Below are 19,913 nucleotides of genomic sequence, written 5' to 3'. Positions count from 1 at the left end.
AACGACAAATTACAAGGAAGGGACATAGAAAGCAAAATAGAGCTGAGGAGATAAATAAGGAGAATGGCAAATAAGACCCCCACTTGGTTAGGGTTTGAATGTTTGTTTTCCTGTTGGTCGGCCAAGCAAATTTTTTTCCCCTGTGAAAAAATTTGCTGAAGTGGCTGTTTGTGCATTTCGGATTTCGCTCATTAGGTGTCGATGTTTAGGTGTCCGAAGAAATGGTGTTTTGTTGTTCTAATATAGATCCGATAAAGCTATAGAATGAATCTAAGACTGCAGCTTGGTGCCTGAAGAATGATTAGCTTTGTTGGAGTTTGTGATTCACAAAATCATCACTGTAATTGGAAAGGTGTCAGTTACCATTAACTGTATCAGACTTGACATATGGAATTCCAGAGTTATCAGGTGCAGCTTGCAATGACACATGAAAAGGAATATATATTATGGCAGCTGCAGCAAACAGGGAGAACATTTACTGTAATGGGTCAACAGTGCACATGGATCATGGTTATTTTGATGTAGCTTTTCAACAGTGACTGCAGTGTATGGGCACTTTTAGGGAATATGAGATATATAAGCTGATATTATAGCTTGAGTATATGAGATATAAGATGATATATAGGACAACTTTCCCAGTAGGTAGTTTATTTTTTTATTTACTGACATTTTATTACTGTGAAAGTGCTAGTAGGTTGAAGCTTATTTTCAGCAGAGGCCCGGGGAGAAACGCTCCAAATCATTACAAAACATTTTAAGAGTAATAATTTTACAACCTTCAAAAATAAAACAGAAATATTTGCAATTTAAATAATTATTACAAATTAGACATAATATAAAAACATTCTTTAAGTATCGATGCAAGTTATATGACAATCATTTAATACTTGGAGAAATTTTAGACAGTTTGTAGAGAAATTTAAGTTAGTCTAATACAAACAGGAATTGCAATATGAAGTGAGGCAAAACAGGCTAATGGTATATTTAGAGGAAAGTCATGGAGGAGGATCGGATAGAAGTAAGGAAGTAAGTGAATAATGGACCATAAGGAGGTATAATGAATGAAAAGGTACTTGTACAAATTTAGGGATATAGTTTATTCGGGTTTTGAGTAAGAACACAGCCAGATTTTAGCTAGGAAATCATTCAGAGTGGTTTTGAAAGACGGGAGAGAGGGCATTGACTTGATGGATACTGGTAAGGAGTTCCAGGCCTTAGCAACCTTGTACAAGTGCAGACAATGCCCAGCTGACTTGTTTGGTTTGTAGGCAGACGGGAGTTTTTGGTTACTGGATCATAATGACCAACTGGGAGCATAGTTGTGTATGTTTTTAGTGCTGGACAGGCAGATGGATGCTGGATAATTTTGTAGGTGGTAAGAAGTTGTGTATATGTTAGCTGATGTGGCAGTTCTATCCAATTAAGGCTTTTCAGTGCTATGCAGTGGCGGGTTCTGAAAGGGGGTATGTGCTGCAAATTTAGAAACTTTTTTATAGCATTGTTTAACTTTTAATTTTTGTGAAGCCTGGGGGTTAGTAAGGATGGGAGCTCCATAAAAAGAGTGGAGAGGAGATGAGTAGTGGCAAGTGTAGTTTTAATTGCATTGGTGAGAAAGTTTTTGGTTCTGTAAAACATCCCTACTTTCTCATTGTTATTATTTTTGTAAGCATTTTTGTATATGCAGGACAAATGTAAGATTAACATCCGCTATCACTCTTAATAGCTTGCTAAGAGAAGTGACTTCACTGGTTGTATTAAGAGGACTTTAACTGTGTTCTCTGCAGATGGAGTGCGGACTTTTACTGATGCTGAAGAAGTAATAATTAAGTTAGAAAGCAAAGTGAACCTTTTCCATAAATAATGGAGGCTGATTTTGTGTAGTTTGCAAACCGATCAACTCTGTGAGGTGACTGGAAGTGGAAGGGGACTGGGAGGGGTAACAGGAGTCAAACAGAAAAGGAAAACAATTTTGTGTAGTGTAGCAGCAGAAATACTGTACATTCTTCTATCTGACTCTAAAACCATCAACAACAATGCTTGCTAAATTTTGATAAGTACAGTATGTTTTAGAAGACTAATTACAGTAGTTAACTGATCCACATTGAAAGTAGGATGTCTATTAGTATCACAGAAATTCATAGGTTCATAGATGGATTGGTATATACTAGGCTGGGTTTATATCAGATTATTGAAAGCTGACAATATCGAAGCACAAAACTTCGAACTTGCAACTTCGAAATCTGACAACATCGAACATGAAAAAAAAACACTAAACACCCAAAACAACACAAAGAATGCTCTATACAGGTTGGCAAGCCCCCCTGCACCCCCCACACCTCCTGCTACTTAAATATACCAACTCTGAGATCGCACTACAGTGCAGTAAAGGGAAATCTTCCCTTCCTGCACTCTATGGCAATCTCCACTTTACGTTTCGATGTTTTCCATTTTTGAGGTTGCAAGTTCAAAGTTTTGAGCTTCGAACTTGTCAGCTTTCAATATTGTGATATACACCCTACTAGGCTAGCTGCCCTTGTGGGCTATTTTATAAATAGCCAATTTCCCTTTTTGTGCTCAGAATAACCTGTCATATCCTGTTTGGTTATAGACTAGCCGTACCTGTCCTGTGATTGTTAATTAATAATAAGAACAACTGGGATTCAAATTCCAATTCCAACTCATTTCTAATGCAGAATAACTGCTAAAGGACCCTACATTCAATTTTGTTTTCTTTTGTGTATATTTTGAGTATTTCAGCAAATGATATACATTTTCTGCTGTACTCAATAATGATCGTGGCAGCCTTTTTTAACAGATTAGATAACAAATTTTACTGCTGAATAACTGTTTTGTTAGTAACGATTGTTAAAGAAGAGGCTGTAGGTGTAGATTCCCTATTATGTTTTGATGTTTATAATACAGAAATAATCTTCATTCTGTAGATGATAGGTTTTATATTTAGCAGTTATTGTTGAAGTATATATGGACTGCATGCAAAGAGTCATATGGATAACACTGTACAATTAGCATGTTTTACTTTTAAGAACCTTAATTCATAATTAATTATTTGTAAAGTGTAAAAAGAATGAGAACACTGTTGTTGTTTTACTAAAATAAAGAAAGTACTGGCCATCTAGTGGTCCTTAACTGCAGAAACCATAATTCCTGAACAAAGACTATTTTGTATTGCTTAAAACATGTGCAATAATGTATTATTTTTTAAAAATAATTTGTATTGATTTTATAAACTTAAAAAGTATACAATTCAAGTGCAGAAAATAAAATAACAACAAAAAAAAGCTATTTACATATGTCCACAGCAGTACGATAATAAACAAAGCCATTAATATTTTTCTAATAAATCCCATAGTTTTTGCCAGTATTTTTTCTGATGAGTGATATTTGATGTCCTTATATTTAAGGGTGAGAGTTCTTTCTTACATATATTTTTAGCTAAGATAATGAAATCATTAAAAGATAAAACGGTTTTACACTTCCAATTTTTAGTGATTATTTTTCTAGTTATTGATAAAACCAACCAAAAGAGAGGGAGCTTTGATCTAGGGACAACATCTGGCAACTATTCAACTGAAGAATGAAAAAAAATGTTTCTTAGTTTGTACTATATCTGGCTTCCTTCTATACTGGATTTTTTTTAAAATCAATAAAATTATCAAATAAAAGGTGAGTACAATTTGATAGTCACATGTTTACATTGTTAAAGATATGAACAGAGCCAGTGAATTAAATATGTAATCAAATAACAATAATGAGGTGTAATTTTTGCCTCCTGCAATAAAAAAGTACAAAAGGAAGAGGCGAGAGACTCTAAAACAATATATAATATTCACTCAATGGTGTAAGAAATAAAAATGTGTTGAAGCAACTATTCTATAAGTTTTCCTTAAAGAGAAATTGCTGAACTTATTTAAATGCACTGATTAAAGACACTTTCATAGTAATGTGGTAAGAAGGCATATGATATGTCCATTATGAAATAAATCAGACAATATACACACAGTTGAATATCTTGTTCTTCGTAACTTTTTCATTAGTGAAGTAATGAACAAAGAAAGCCAACTCAGTATTGTAATGGCTTTACCACTGGCCATGTCCTAAATTACCCATGATGAATTAGCAGCCCAGGCACCGAAGGAGCTACCTAAGATGTGAAAGGATAGAATAGCCAATGCCTGTTCATCCAACTGGCTTTAATGGAAGAGAAGTAAGTGTCAAGTCCCACCTCATCTATATAAAGAGGAGGTTATGGTTAAATCCAGCTGCTAAACATCAGAGAATGACCAGGAACTGCAGCTCTTAATATATGTTTGTGAAATGGTCAGTTGTCCAACCTTTATGCAAGGGAATGATTCTTGCTGTCCTACAATCATCCATCACAAATCCTGTTGTAAGGTTAATATTTAATAGCCTCCAAGGAAGTTCTGACAACCCATGCTTTAGGCTGGCAATTAAGTGGCTGGAATGTTATCTGTCCCCATAGATTGAATGTTCTTGACTTGTTCTTAAGAGATTTAGGGGATATGGGTATTTGATCTAAGAATACTGGAGGGTAGAGGGGAAAAGTTGGAAATGAATTTGTTGAGTAGTAGATTGGCTATGTCCACTGGGTCTGTATGAGATATCATTTATGGAGTTTGGTCATATAGGTGTGATGCTTCAGAGGATGAACTTCATCATGCAATATGAGTGATCAAAATACTTGTGCAAGTCAGCATGATTCTTCATGGTACCTGGTGAACATCATCCAAACTTACACAAGTGTTGTTGCTACTGTGTGGAATGCCTGTTTCTCCTCACTGCATATTATACTTAAGGGGTTAGGCCTATGCAACTGTTCTTGAAAGCTCTGTTATTTTCTTTGCTCTCTCTCCTGGTATTTGGATTTAAACATTCCCCTGTTCTTTCCCTGGTATATGATTTAAGGGTTCCTCTACTCTATCCTTGGTACAAAATTCAAGGCTTATGATTAATTCCTTCTATCTCTCCTGTATGAGGCTTCTGTAAATCTGATTATAGAACCTGGACTCTCCCTGATGGAGACAGATCCCTTTTGATTTGTTTATTGTAATATCTAAGTGTGGGATGGTGTCAAAGTCCTTGGCCAGATCAAGGTACACTGTATCATTTAACTTTGACCAATGTAGAAGTTGCTTTTTCAGAGTTGTTCATTAGGTTAACAATGAAGAATCAAACCCAAAATGGTTTAGGATTTGAGATTTAAACTGCTAATATTATTGTTTATGAAGACTGTAATGATGCATTTTTCTATGTGTTGCAGACAAGGTTGGCAAGTCATATTGTTTTAGAGTTGCAATGATCAGTGGTGGAATCAAACTTATGAAGAGGGGATGACTAGAGCTGTTCTCCATGCCTCTGGCTTGAGGCCATTTGAGAGGCTGAGTATAAAAAATATTTAGGAGTGGGTGTTTGAAACAATGTTTCATCTTGACAAGGAAACACCCCAACACATCGCTGGTCCCACAGAGATTATGTGTTTTTTAACTTCAAGAGGGAATGTAAAACTTTCATAGAATTGTTTTTTCTGGGTGGGGGTAGGGTGAAGCTAGAGATTATAAATATTGGAGTGGTGAAAGGTAGTTGAGGTGGAAGAAACTAGAACTAAACTTATCAGATTAGCTACAGTGGCAGGCTGGCAATGTCTAAAATAAGCACACTGTGGGTTGAGAAAGTTTTTGCCTGCACATAAATGTCTCAAGCCTCAAATTCTTTCCCAGAGTTCTTAGAATATGAATCTGAAGTCAATCACATCCACGTGTATGATGACAATCTCTTATGTGACCTTGGCACCTGAGTACTCTAGTAACCTGTTACACCTGAGCACCTTACAGGCAGCTCACTGCAATCCTGTTCTTACTCAGCCTATTATGCCAGTGTATTGCAGTATGGAGTCCCCTGTTACTAGGACAGTTCAACATGGCATGCCTGGCAGGGGAATCTTTAATAGCTCATGGATATCACTGCGGAAATGCTTCATTATAGTGTTAATTGTAGATTGTGTTTTATGTGTTTTTGTAACTTTGTCAGGTTTATTCCTCAGATACCTGTGACAGTTGGGAAGAGATTTCTTAAGTGCCTGAGCATACACAGCATATGAAAGCTTGTTTTTTGGAAAGTAGAATGGTGATATAAAGTTGATATGGGTGCCGAAAACCCGGTGAGCACTAACGATAAGTTTTAATGAGATGGTAGCTTCCTGTTTAAGTTAGTGTCCGTACCTCTCACATACAGAATCAGTGTGAGACAGAAGCAAGTGGCTGCTGGTAAGCATGAGGCAGACTGCGTACTCCCTGAGGGCACTTAGTACTAATAAACTAAGAGACAGAGTAAGTTTAGAATGTGGTCCCACTCATACTTCAAAGTAGTGGTATTTAGTGGCAGGCTGGTGACTAATATACTGGCTAGAAGTTTTACTTGCTTTTAAACTTGACTTTGCAGCGTGACTTCAAATAGTAATTATTTTGGGATACAATTATTAGTGGAAGTAGGATCTGTAATTAATTTTAAGCACCTATCAGATAGATTTCTAGTATTACCCTACTAAGTACGTAATAGATGGTAATTAATTTGGAGTAAAAGCAATGATGGCAAAATGGTTTGTAATTAATGACTATCAGAAGGATTTGAAATATTAGCCTAACTAGTTGGAAAAATAGTGGCAGAGGGAGTTCTAATTTATTTGAAGTTGGTGCACTCTGTATTGCTGCTATACTAAATTTTGAGGGGATGAAAACTGCCTAGTTGGAGTAAAATTTCTCCTAACATGAGACATATTGTTGGTTTCTTTATTTTGAGCTTAGCGATATAGGTTTGTATCAAGAAACATTTGCTATCCTTCACCCGAAATATATATTTTTACACATCTTTGCAGTAAACTGCTGCCAGAAAACTATAACTTCACAGCAAAGATGTATTACTGACAGAAGAACCAAGTCATGGGTACACACAGTCACTGGCATCTTTGGTAGTTGAAACACATAAAAGTGGGCACACGAGCACATTTGTACTTATTTTCACAGCAGACCATGCTTTTTTTACAAACTAAAACTGTGTGTGTGTGTGTGTGTGTGTGTGTGTGTGTGTGTGTGTGTGTGTGTGTGTGTGTGTGTGTGTGTGTATGTGTGTGCTATTGTCTGCTTCTTTATCTGCTTTTGAATTAGTTTCAGAAGATTAGAACACACAAAAATAAATGAATGTTGCGTCCTTTACTTTTTGCCTTGAGATTTTCATGGGCAAAAACAAAACAAAATATTCCTCAAATAACTTTCTTCATGGCCTCCAGCATTTTTCAGTCTTCCCTTTTACATAAGAAAAATAATTAATTAAGTAATCTCTGTCTTCCTTTGGAACCCTCAGATTCTTGAAGGATAAGAATTACCCAGTCAAGGCTTAAATAGAAGAAATGTGGAGGGTAGGATTCATAAAATATCCCTTAAATCAAAGCAAAGGGAGTTGGTAAGTGTTACATACTTGCTATGCATTAGCAAAGGTTAGAATCAATCTAAGATATTCAGACATTTAATATAAGAACACAGGTGTGTGCATACACACACAGACATCCACCCACACCATAGAGCTGTATTTCATAGCTGAAGATAGATTAATCAATCTGCTGACAGCAAGCATTCTTCAAGACTGCTTGTAGATGGCCATTTGGCTAAAGAAAGTGAATAATCATAAGTTTACGTCAGTTGAAATAAAGTATTTTTCTTTTTCTTTATGGAAGACTCTGTTCACACATTACTGTTACTTATATTAATCAACTCCAAGGTCACACAACATTACAGACAAGGTTAAGTGTACCTTAGGTTTTCATATAAAAAGCACCATAAATGGTTACTTGTGATTTTGTTGAATCATAGTCTATGAGTTATATGACAGCAAAATATATAACCATATTAGTAAGGTACTCGAGGCTTTAAGGGAAATGGGTGTCATCTATTTTAACCAATCACAAATAACAATGAAGGTTTTAAAAAGGTTCATTTTTCAATTTTCACTGAGGAAGTTAATTAATTTATGGATGAAAGTGTTTACCAGTTTGCATAGTTTGAACAGTTTGAAAGTGTTTCAATAAATATATGTTTTAATGTATATTTCATGACTTGAACTTTCTTTGTAGCATAGTACTGTTATTATGCTGTTTGTGTTTGTGACAGTTTTTCAATTTGTGAGCAGAATTGCTTTTGTCAGACTATTCAGAAACGATAGCTCTGTTATATCATGTTTAATCCACATAAATGTAGTACTGACTTATGATGATGTTGACTTCATCACTGTGTTAAAATTTGCATCCACATCCATAGGCATAACAAGCAGTGTTCACTCCATGTAGTTGTGTATTTTAATCTGCAATGATCACCACCAGAAGTTATGGAATTGTAATAAAGACACTGGAATTATTTTATTAATATTTAAACATGAGGATAGTGCTATTGTATATATGTTGTAACCAGCTAAGTAAAGTAACATTTTTGCAAGATACTTTCTTTCTTCTTTCAGTAGCTCATTCTGAATGTAGCATGCTATGCTACAGATTTTGAATATTTTACACAGGCTGTTTCTGTGCTTAAAAATGAGATTACAGGCCCATGTGTACAGGCATCTGACATAAAAGATCCATCTGTTGTCCAGGTACTCTTGCTTACGAATGAGAACAGTGTAACGGCTTTGAAATCTGTTACAGAAGGAGGTGTCCCCCACTTTCTTACTGCTATTAAGCATTCCGGTAAACCATTAGAAATCATTACATGTTATAGTCATCCATCTCTTTCATATTTAATCTTTCCTGCCAAGAGAAGTAACTTTGGGTGCTCTAAGTATCTTATATTGTAATTAGACGTATTTTTAAATTATGCCCTACCCACTTTCTCCCATCCTGGTAGAGTCATAAGCTATATGGCTGTTTGTAAATGCATACATTCTTATGTATAGTGTGCATAAAACCTTGGACCTTATGCCATCCCCTTGCTTACAATTTCTTCAGTGGGCCTTGTGGCACCAATATGTTTCCCCAGATAAAGATTAGCAGAGTATTAGGCATTTTTGTCCAAAGATGTTTCCAGTACCCAGTCTAATAGTGAATCTCAGGACACCATTGATACAGGTAAACATTCTTTCTCACATCACTAGGCTCAGAGGGGTGATTTTTATGTTTTACATAGTGCCCCCCCCCCCAGCTACCTGAATGTTTAGCACTCCGACAGCTGCTAGGCCATTAATTAAACCAAAGTCTGCAGAACAGAAGTATACCAGCATGTTGTAAAATTCATAATTTGCATGACCCTTCTTGAAAAATAAAAGCACATGAAGTTCTTTGAAAAATAGTGTTAAATATTATGTGCCCTTTATTTAACAGTTTATACTTTAATTATAATTTACGAAAAAGCCATGCTTATGCTAACCTCCTCTTCCACTTCTTCTGCATTAACCTGCAAGAGTGGTCCATTCAACCATTGGTTATAGCGTGTGTTGAAATGGGCAGCAGTTGTCCACAGTCGGTCAAAGGGCTCCTTGCTTCGGATAATATCCTGAATTTCTGGATATTGGCTGATCTGTCCAGTCTCAAGAAGTATTTCTTCCTGGTTGATTAAAGCTTTCTGGAAAACATTTAAAATGACATTTACATTAGTTAGAGTTGTCTGTCTGCATTTCATAATGATAAACATAAATATATACTTAAGTTGATGAGCATCAAAAGGTCTAGATATATGCAGAAACCTAACATTGTATTTCATGCCTTGTATAGTCCATGATATAAAGTGCACTCACAAACTACACAGGCTAAAAGTGAGTTCTACATATGGGCAAGCCATATAAATGTTCCACATGTGGCAAGAATCTTATATAGAAGTATAAATTGGGATGCCATGAAAAAAGACACACTGGGGAAAATTCATATTAGTATACTAATTTCATAAACTTTAATCATGCTTTGACTTAGAAATGGGGTTCATTAACATCATGGTATTAGAAACCCAAGACTTGGAAAAATTAAAAGGGAAAATGGTCCAAAGGGAGAGATGAAGAAATCAGTAAGAAAAGGAGAGTAGTATTGCTGGAACTGAATTCATCATCAAGTCTTGGTGAGTACCTTCATATGGTGGATTCATAAAATCCCATCAAGACAACACTGATATATAGACCGTGTCTTATATAGCATATATCACTGATAGAGGTAGCACAAGTCCCAGGACAAAAAAGCACCCAAACCTGCTGCACACACTGTGCCAAGACTGGAAAATTTTCAGCAAACAATCCTTAAGATATGGAAACATTCCTACAATGGGGTTAGTCTGAGCTCAAGGGCAAGATGGTCATTTTAGAAGGAAGTAGTAGTCCACAATATCCACAAAAGCTGATAGGCCAAAAAGAGCTATAAAGATGACAGAGTGGACTACTGAGAATAAGAAAGACATTGTATATTGTTACTACTATGCAAGAAGCTCAGAATTTCCAGTCAAAAAATATTCAGAAATATAAAGACAGAAATTAGAGAAAAGAAAAAAAAGCACTTGCACAGTAAAAACTATGAAAAGCTTAAATACAAAAGTTGTTTTCATTGATACAAAAGATCCATGAAAATTGCATAAAGAAAGAAAGTTCAGGCCACTTGTAAAAGAAGTGACAGAAAAAAAATGTGAAAATTTAAAGAATAAATCACAATGATTTTTGAAAGGTATAAAAAGAAGCATGGGAAAGAAAAAGAGATCTGGTACAGTACAATATTTATACAAAAGAGAAAGCAAAACCAAGCAATATAAAAAAATAACATCAAAGAAATGTGAAAAAAAAAATGCAGGCAAGTATACCTGGATAAGGAAAATTTCACAATGCAAAGATAAGATTACAAATGGAGAATGTAGTAAAGAGGATTAGTAAGATAGAATTTAAGCAAATATAAACTGAAGTCATGGATTATCTGTGAAATGAAGGAATTAGTACAGAAAATCCAGAAGAGGCAATGTCACAGCATGATAGTACAAAGAGTATCCTAATTAAGGAAAAGCAAGTGGAGTGAGAGATATCTGAAGAAGAATTATGGATGTGGGAAAAGAGATCTGATATGGTACATTATTTATGCAAAGAAGAAAATAAAACTAATCAATATTAAAAAACAACACCAATGATATTTGAAGAGAAATACAAGCAAAGGCACACAGACATGAAAAATTTCACAATACAAAAATAAGGAAAAAAAAGGGGGAGAAAGTAGAAAAGATGGTTTGTAAGGAAGAATTTAAACAAATAGAAACAAAATTATGGATTATTTGTGAAGTGAAGGATTTTGTGTAAAAAAATCCAACTCAGGTAATATGTCAGTATGATGGAACAATGTGTCTCCAAATTAAGATGAAACAGGTGGAGCAGGAGGCTGCTGAAGATTTGCCACATGTTGATGCTCTGCAGTCTTCTGTCGTAGAACAGTACAAAAGTTCAGTTGAAGTTACACAGCAAGGGAATGAGCAGGAAACACTGATGACGTTGTCACATACAATGTTGCAGGGTGATGAGCGAATGAGCTCCTATATGAAGAAGCAGTAGATGAAGCAGAGTGCATCTGAAGAGGACATACCAAAGGAACATGCTCTGGAACTTCTGTAGAATACCCACAAGAAATGGAGAGCAAAGAAAGTACTCTCAATCTAGATCAAAATAATCTAATGGAAGAGCTTCTTGATTTAATAGAGATGTATAGACATATCAAGATCAATAAAAGAAATGCATTATATAAAGTAAATAAGATAAAAAATGTTAGAAGTTTGGTAAATTAGATGAACATAGTAATTAGGACTATTATGAGAAAGTTGTGTGATACAACAGAAATAAATAGCATATACTACGGTGAAGGTTAATTAATAACAGATAAAGTCTTGCCAGAAAAATATAGAGCAATAAGGAAAGGAAGGGAAGAAATAAAATGCCACCATAGAAGCATTGAATAGAAAAAAAACTATAAAGCAACTCATTCAAGAAATATCACCACTAGAAGAAAATAGAAGGAACAGATCAACCAATTACTTAGAAAGGCAGATTTTACAAAAGCAATGTACAGTATTGAAACAGGCCAGTCTCTATCATACAACATTGCAAATAATAAACTAAAAATATCAGCACTGGCAGAAAAACATAGAAGATATGCTGATAAGTATAAAGGAAAGATTCAAAATAAGCACTTTGTTGATGAACAAGTTATAGAGAACTGGGAAACAAATTAAAAGGAATAGAAGCATCACCAAAAAAAGAATAAATAAACAGCTTTTGGAGAATATTTATAACGACCCAGTGGAACATAACAAAGATGATCAATAGATGGACAAGTTAAAAGAATCAGTAAGGAGGTGGGGGTGTGGCCATGATGGCTAACTGAGAGCAGCAACTGGTGAAAGCTCTATGATGGAAAACATTTCTCTGACAGAAAATATAATCAAACAATAAAAAATCAAAATGGAGATACTTGTTAGCCAATTTTATTCAATAGCAGTCAGAGAAAAGATTTATAGCTTTAAGTTCTTCAAACGCTGTAATTTGCTTGTCAGAATTGCAACTGCTTGGTTAAGAGAGAAGAGATTTCAACATGAGTTATTCAAGAAATGGTGCTCCAGATTCTTGTATTCTTGTGTTAAAAAAGACATCCAGTCAATAATATCTAGTATACAGGATATATTACTTAAAATGGGCAAACAGGATACCAAAATATGAAGTTTCAAAGAAAAGACCAGAAAGAAGATCAGATGTTTTGAAATTGTTATGAAACAACAAAGTGCACAAATCAACAGTATGGAAGTAGCTTTATAGGTTCATAGGTAGGTACTAGGCTATTGGCCCTAGGGCCTATATAAGCCTGGACAAAAGGTACCCTGGCTTTCGCCACCCAAGAAAATTATTTTCCTGTGCCCCTGTCGAGCAAAACCACATAAGTGATCCCCGGGGTGAATTTCCTATCGCCCATCCAATCATCAAGATTTTTCTTGAAGTGTGCTAATGAGGAGCTTTGTTTGATATAGATAGGTAGTTTTTTCCAGAGTATGGGAAGTCTCTGGGACAGGAATCTATCCCTCCAGCATGTTCTGTTTATTGTGGTGACAAGATTTCGGTCCTTAGAGCATGTAGCTCAGAGGGATTGAGATTTTTTTAAGTGGAGCATGTCCAACAACTCTGGGTTTGGCATAGCTTTGTATGTTAGGCAGAGATTGCCTCTGAGTAGGCGATATGTGACAGAGTAAAGCTGGAGTTTTTTGAGACGGTCTGCATATGGCATCTGTTTGAGGCCTGTAATCCTCTTTGTGAGGTATTTCTGTGGCCTTTCCAGTTGTTGTAGATGTCTTGTGAGGTACATACCAAAAGATGCATTGTACCCTATAATAGGTCTAATGAGTGATGAGTAGAGGGGAACAATGACCTCTTTTTTCCTGGATGAGAAACCTTTTGTGATGTGGTGTGCCACGTACAAGGATTTCCTGACTACTGTGGCGATGTGATTATCAAAGGGGACACTACTGTCCACCTGTGTCCCCAAGGTCTCTTATTACACTTTTGGTATTAGGTAGACTACCCCCTATGTGATAGTTCATGAGTACAGAGTTTTTACCAAAAGGGATGACAATGCACTTTTTGGCATTGAGCTTGAGGCCATGGCTTTGACACCAGACATCTGTCTCAGTGAGGCCCTATTGTAGGATGTCCACATCGTTAGGAGTTTTGATTATGGCTCCTAGTTTGCAGTCGTCTGGGAACATTGTTAGCCAAAGACCATCTGTGTTAGCCTGTACTTCATAGAAGTAGATACCAAAAGGAGAGGACCCAGGACTGAACCCTGTGGTACTCCACTTGTCACTGGTATGAAGTTGGATTTGGAGTCTGCTACTTTCACAGTGTGGGTTCTTTCAGTGAGCCAGTTGGCAACCCATCTTGTGACATAGGGATTTACACCTAGTTTAGTGATTTTATCTAAAATTCCAGATTGGGGGATGGTGTTGAATGCCTTGACGAGATCTAGATAGGCTGTGTGAACTACCTTACCCTCATCTATGGCTTTGGTGACCGCTTCAAAGAAGTCTATCAGGTTTAGAAGACATGATCTTCCTTTTACAAACCCGAACTGGGTGGGGTCTAGAGTTTGAAGATTACCAATGTCATTGTTTATAAGTTCCACAATGATATGTTCCATAGCCTTGCAGACCAGGCTCGTCAGGCTAATGGGGTGGTAGTTCCTGGGGTCCGTGGTGGCTCTCCCTTTGTGGAGTGGGATAACCATTGCTGTGCACCATTCGGTGGGTACAAAGCCTGAGGTGAGGCTATGATTGAACATGGTACTTAGGTGGGGTACCAGTTAATTCTGTAGTTAATGTAGAATGCAGCCTGGGATGTTGTCAGGTCCCATGGATGCTGTGTTCTTGGCTTTGGAGAGTGTGTTCTTTACCTATGCAGCAGTGATTACAGGAACTTTGCATTCTTCTGGTATACAGATGGGCCCTTTAGTGGATGTGAGGGAGGTAAAGTTAGCACTGAACCTGTCTGCCAGGAGGTTGGCAATATCAGTTGGTTCTGTATATTTAGTGCCATTGTGCTGTAACTCCGAGTAGATCTAAGTGTTGCCATTGAGATTCTTGACATAGCTATAGAATGCTTTGTGGCTGTCTTTAGAATCAGTGGCGATTTTGTTTTTGTAACTAGTTTTGGAGAATTTTATGAGGGATCTCAGCTTCTTAGTGAGGCTGACCAGGGAGTTCCTCCAATCATGGGATTTTACTCTTTTTTGCAGCAGTTTCTTTCTTTTGATGTAGAGTTTGTTTATGGCAGGGGACCACTAGATTGACTTCCTTTTTTTTTTGGAGGATAGCATCTTGGTTCTGTTAGGGATTGCACAGTCCATGCACTCGTGTAAGTGCTTATAAAGTGCATTTGTGTAAGATTCAGCAGTCGTACCGCTATTGTCTGTCAGCATGGTGTCGTGAAGTTTGCCACTTCTGTCTTAAGAAGTGTGAAGTTGGCTTTGGAGAAATTTTTTATTGTGGTTTCCCTAATGGGGAGGTGGGGGAGGGATGTTGATGTCTAGGGTGATTAGTTTGTGGTCAGATCTGACAGAGGAATTGACCTCTGGTGTGGAACACTGGTTGCCCAAGTTGGTAATGACCAGGTCTAGGATATTGCTGCCCCAGGTGGGGGTGTGGATAAGTTGATCCAAGGCGTTGGAATTTATGAATCCCAGAAAATGTTGAACACAAGAGTTGGTACATAAGTAGTTTGCCCAGTTAATGGTGGGGTAGTTGAAATTGCCCATTATTAGGGTGTTAGGTTGTACCCTAATATTTTCAAGTGTATCAAGAAATGAGGAGTGGGAATACTGGAACATGGTGGGGGATCTGTAGCAAGCTACAATTTGGATTACGGTCTTGCCCAGAGTTAGTTGCACTTGGATAATCTCGGATGCATTATGCTGAGCAACTAGCCTGGAGGTGTGGATATCCTTAATGAATATGGACACACCTCCGCCTTTAGTGTTTCGGTCCAGGTTAGGTGGCCGAAAGGTGTGGCATGAATTATAGCCTGGAAATACAGGGGTGGTCTCTGGAGCCTTGAACCAAGTCTCTGTCACTGCACAGATGTTGATGTTCTCCATTTCAAGGAGTGCCTTGAGTGAGTGCATTACCCTCAGATCAATCATGAAGGGAGAATATCTGAAGGTGAGTCTCAGACTAGATTACTTTTAAAACAAAATAACTTACTCATAGATAAAGTTGGTGATTTAGAAAATAGACTGAAATAAAATAACATTAAAATTTCTGGTCTACCTGAAAAGTATGAGGGAGACAATATAATAAGATTCTTAAAAACCTGGCTACATAAAAGATTAAATCTATCTGAAACATTATCTCTTGGAATTGAAAAGATACATAGATCCCTGAGAGCATGTTTGATGAAGGAAAACTCATCTCCACATTCAATTATAATTAAGTTTATGTCTAGCTTAGAAAAAGATCAAATATTAAAAACAGCATAGTCCAGCCCACCTATTAAAATAGATGAACATGTAATCAGATTTGACAATGATTATTCCACTAGAGTAATGAATAAAAAATCATGTTTACCACTGATCCAGTAACTTAAAAAGAACAATATGAAAGCCAATTTTGTGTTTCCAGCAAAGATTAAATTATTTCTTTCTGAAGGAACTAAAACATTTGACACACTGCAGGAAACATTCTTAACAATACTGAAGAAGTGGAGTGGAACAGTAAATCCCTCAAGATAATGAGTGAACTGAATTCCTGGGAAAACTGCTTCTAAAATTAAAAAGCTTAAAAGCAAGTGATTTTTATTCTCTGATCCCATAACTTTTATTTTCTGAAACAATAGATTTATCCTTTAAGTAAAAGGTTTGTATTGGACTTTAAGCTTCAAAACATATGTAAGTATGTATTTATATTTTAAGCTAAAACTTTTTTTACATGATGGGGATATAAATAGCTAGTCTTACTGTTTTACTATATTTACAGTGTAAAACTTAATATATTTCATTTAACTAAACTTATAAGTGTATTTCTAAATCATTAACAAATACTTCATGTAAGAGAATGTCATTAAATTATAAGTAATAGAATTGGTAACTTTAAGACTATATAAGTTAAGAATTTTATTTTGTTTGTTCAACTTTGCTTAGTATGTGCATTGCTTAGTTAACTAAACATCAAATCTAAATATTATGCTAATTAGAAATGTTAAAATCCTGGTTATTTTGATTTCTATGTTCCTGTGTAATACATTCATTTCACAGGTCATTTATGAAGCAAGTAACACTTAAAGAAAGCTAGAAAACAAAATAATGTTACAGCTGTGTCAGAATGCTGGATTCTTCCTTTCCTTGCTTCCCACCTTGAGCCATCCTGAAAGTTCAAAGTTCATCAATGATATATTGATATCTGTGAAAAATAGAAAATAACGTTCTTCTTTCTTCATTTTTTTCAAGTATATATATGAGAAATCTACTCAAAATAACATTTTGTTTTCTTTTCTTAGAAGTGAAGAACTGGTAAAATAAAGGATATAGTAATGTTTTATATTGTGTTGTTGCTGACATACACGTTACTTACATTTTGTTGAATGTTAATATTGTATGCTGTAGTTTTAGTAACTTTAAATATACATATTAAGATGTTTGTTATTGATTAAAACAGTTTAATATAATTACAATGAATGATAAACTTACAGAGGAAATTTATAGCTGCTGTGTGCTGTGAGTTGTCATTTTCACATGCAATAATCACATTCTAAGGTCAGGACATGAAGCATAGATCAGAACAGTAGTTCACAATGGCTAAAAATCACATATTTAAATGAAATAAACAGGAATTTAGTTATATACAGTCAAGATTGCTTGCAATACTAGAATTAATAGAAAAAACATCTTATGAATAATATACATATGCAGAAAGAATGAAATGTCTACTATGTAAGATGAACAAAAGAGCAGTATCAGTAAGTTAAGACATATACACATACACTGTAATCACTAACAGAGAGCTAATGATTAAATAGCTTTTGATGGGGAATTTTAGAAATACAAGATATATATAGAATAAGATAAAATATTAGTGGGCAAATAAGACAGAAAAATATTTTTAAATAGCAAACTTCTTATAAGAAAGATGTGTATTACCTATACCTGTATATGGCAGAATTGTTAATGTATAAGATCTCACATAATTTACACAGAAAATCATATAAAATATTTGAAAATATCCTGAAAGCTGAAATTTGAAGCTTTGTTATGTGAACTTTGAAGCTTTCTTACATGTATGTTATTAAACTCACTAAAATTATTTGAAATAACTAATTTCATAAGTCAGACCTGAAATTTGAGTACTATATTGTTAAATCAGATCATCCATTTTGATAGAAAGTAAAGTAGATTTTTCAATAAGTTTGAACCCGAGAAGAAAGAATGAGACTTGAAGTAAGCACATTGTAACTTCTGAATACAATATATATGGTTTAGACTGCATTTTTTACTCCATAGAAATAGCAAGACATTATCTTTGACTTTGGTAGTGTACATATTTTTATGAATTAGTTTAATAAGCTAAAGATTTTTTAAATATTTTTATATTTATTGTATTGAGTGCTACCCAATTTGGAGATTTAGACACTTGTAGTTTTAAAATTAATTCAAACTGTTTGTTAGCAATATAAAATATGTGTACACCTATTAGCATGATGAATGTATATATGCATTGATGTTCCTTTCATATAAAAATTTAGTATGATAAGATTACCTATCACCTGTAAGTTTACAGATATCTTTATGTCTTCATGTCGCATTTTTCTCTACATATTTATTTAGAGATTTATTTATAATTATGTTGAATGAGTGAATAATTTAGGAATATTTAATGGATAATTTATACTATTACATAAATAAGTATATAGTAGATTATTTACTGGATTATTAAATTTTTTAACTAGTAATAGGGAAATAGTTTTAAATGGCAAAATATATAGTTAAATTAATACTCTCTTATTATTTTAAAATACATTATATTATATTAAACATTTGGAAGTCACGGTAGCTTTCAGATAGATTTTTGATGAATTTTTTGGTATTGGCAGATGGAGAGATAGTATAGTAGTTGGTCTATTTGATAGGAAAACTAGGAACTTTGGTATCCATGGTAGGTTGTGTTTTATTAGTAATATATGCAGTTACAGTTGCAGACTTGCTTTTGTTTTTGTTATTTACAAGTTATAGTAGTTTAGTTTGTAGAAAGGAAGTATTCAAAAAATGTGGAATGTTAAGATAGTGTTGGAGGAATGCATTAGAGTCTTATATAAAAGTAAATTAATATGGTGGATAAATGTGTCATATTATCTTATAAAATAATTATTTTTATATACACAGTACAGATTATTTAAATATATTACCTATTAATGTAAATTGAATAAATAATGGCAACAAAAGGAAAGCAAGAGGAGACATTATATTCTTGCAAGAGACTCACTTGATAGATAAAGATATACAGTATTTAAATAGGTTACAAAATGTTATCCTCTATTTATTTTAATAAAAAGAGGAGAGGAACAGCTATACTTTGGATAAAATCTACTATGATGCCTAAGGTCATGGAATCCATTAGTGATCCAAAAAGAATGCATATATTTTTAATAATTAAGTATGTCACACTCTATACGCTAGCTAATTTTTACTAGATCACTGAAATAGGTGCAAGAGTTGCTAAAATCACATAAACGTATTAAAAAAATTCATTGGAAGGGCAGTTAAATTTTAGCAGGGGATTTTAACTGCATATCCAGTATAGAAGATACAAGGGAAAAGAAGAAAGCTAAAATTCTGGCATCAGCTAAAGCACTAAACAGATGGATTAGTAATAACAATTTAGTCAATTTAATAGTAAAAGCAGAAGCTAAATCATTGTTCTTCACTCATTATTCTTATGCTCGTGGGATGCAAACTAGAATTGATAGGATTTATGTCGCTATAAATTTACTTAATAAAGTAAATTTATTTTAAAACTATTTTTATCTTTATCTGATCATAATGCACTAATATTAATATATTACTGGATATAAGGAGATTTCAGATTATATATAGAATCCTAGTATGTATCATGAAACTAAAAGAATTTAAGAATCATCTTAAGGAACAAATTAAGAATTTTTTTATCTTTAATGGTCAGGTTAGTAAATTCATAATATGGGACTCCTTAAAAATACATAGTAGAGCTAGAATGGGAAAACAGACTAGAAATAAAATGAAAGTGTGGGATAAAGAGTTGTTAGAAATGCAAGCTGAACTACATAAAGTGAGGTTTGAAAATAAAACAAAGAAGTTAGATAATACTGAAGTCATTAAAAGT

General features: G+C 34.7%; 1 protein-coding gene across 1 annotated transcript in view; it reads right to left on the bottom strand.

Moving 5' to 3' along the window:
- Positions 1-19,913, bottom strand: part of LOC122815364 (dynein axonemal heavy chain 3-like) — a 4,921,723-nt gene that overhangs the window by 4,077,464 nt on the left and 824,346 nt on the right. Inside the window, exon 15 of the mRNA XM_044087818.1 lies at positions 9,444-9,638. Coding sequence (XP_043943753.1) covers positions 9,444-9,638 — 195 coding nt within the window. The remainder of the gene's footprint in view (positions 1-9,443; positions 9,639-19,913) is intronic.

This window comes from Protopterus annectens, chromosome 11.part0 (assembly GCF_019279795.1).
Source record: "Protopterus annectens isolate FY-2018-M chromosome 11.part0, PAN1.0, whole genome shotgun sequence".
Classification (NCBI taxonomy): domain Eukaryota; kingdom Metazoa; phylum Chordata; order Ceratodontiformes; family Protopteridae; genus Protopterus; species Protopterus annectens.
This window is presented reverse-complemented; position numbering and strand designations above follow the sequence as displayed.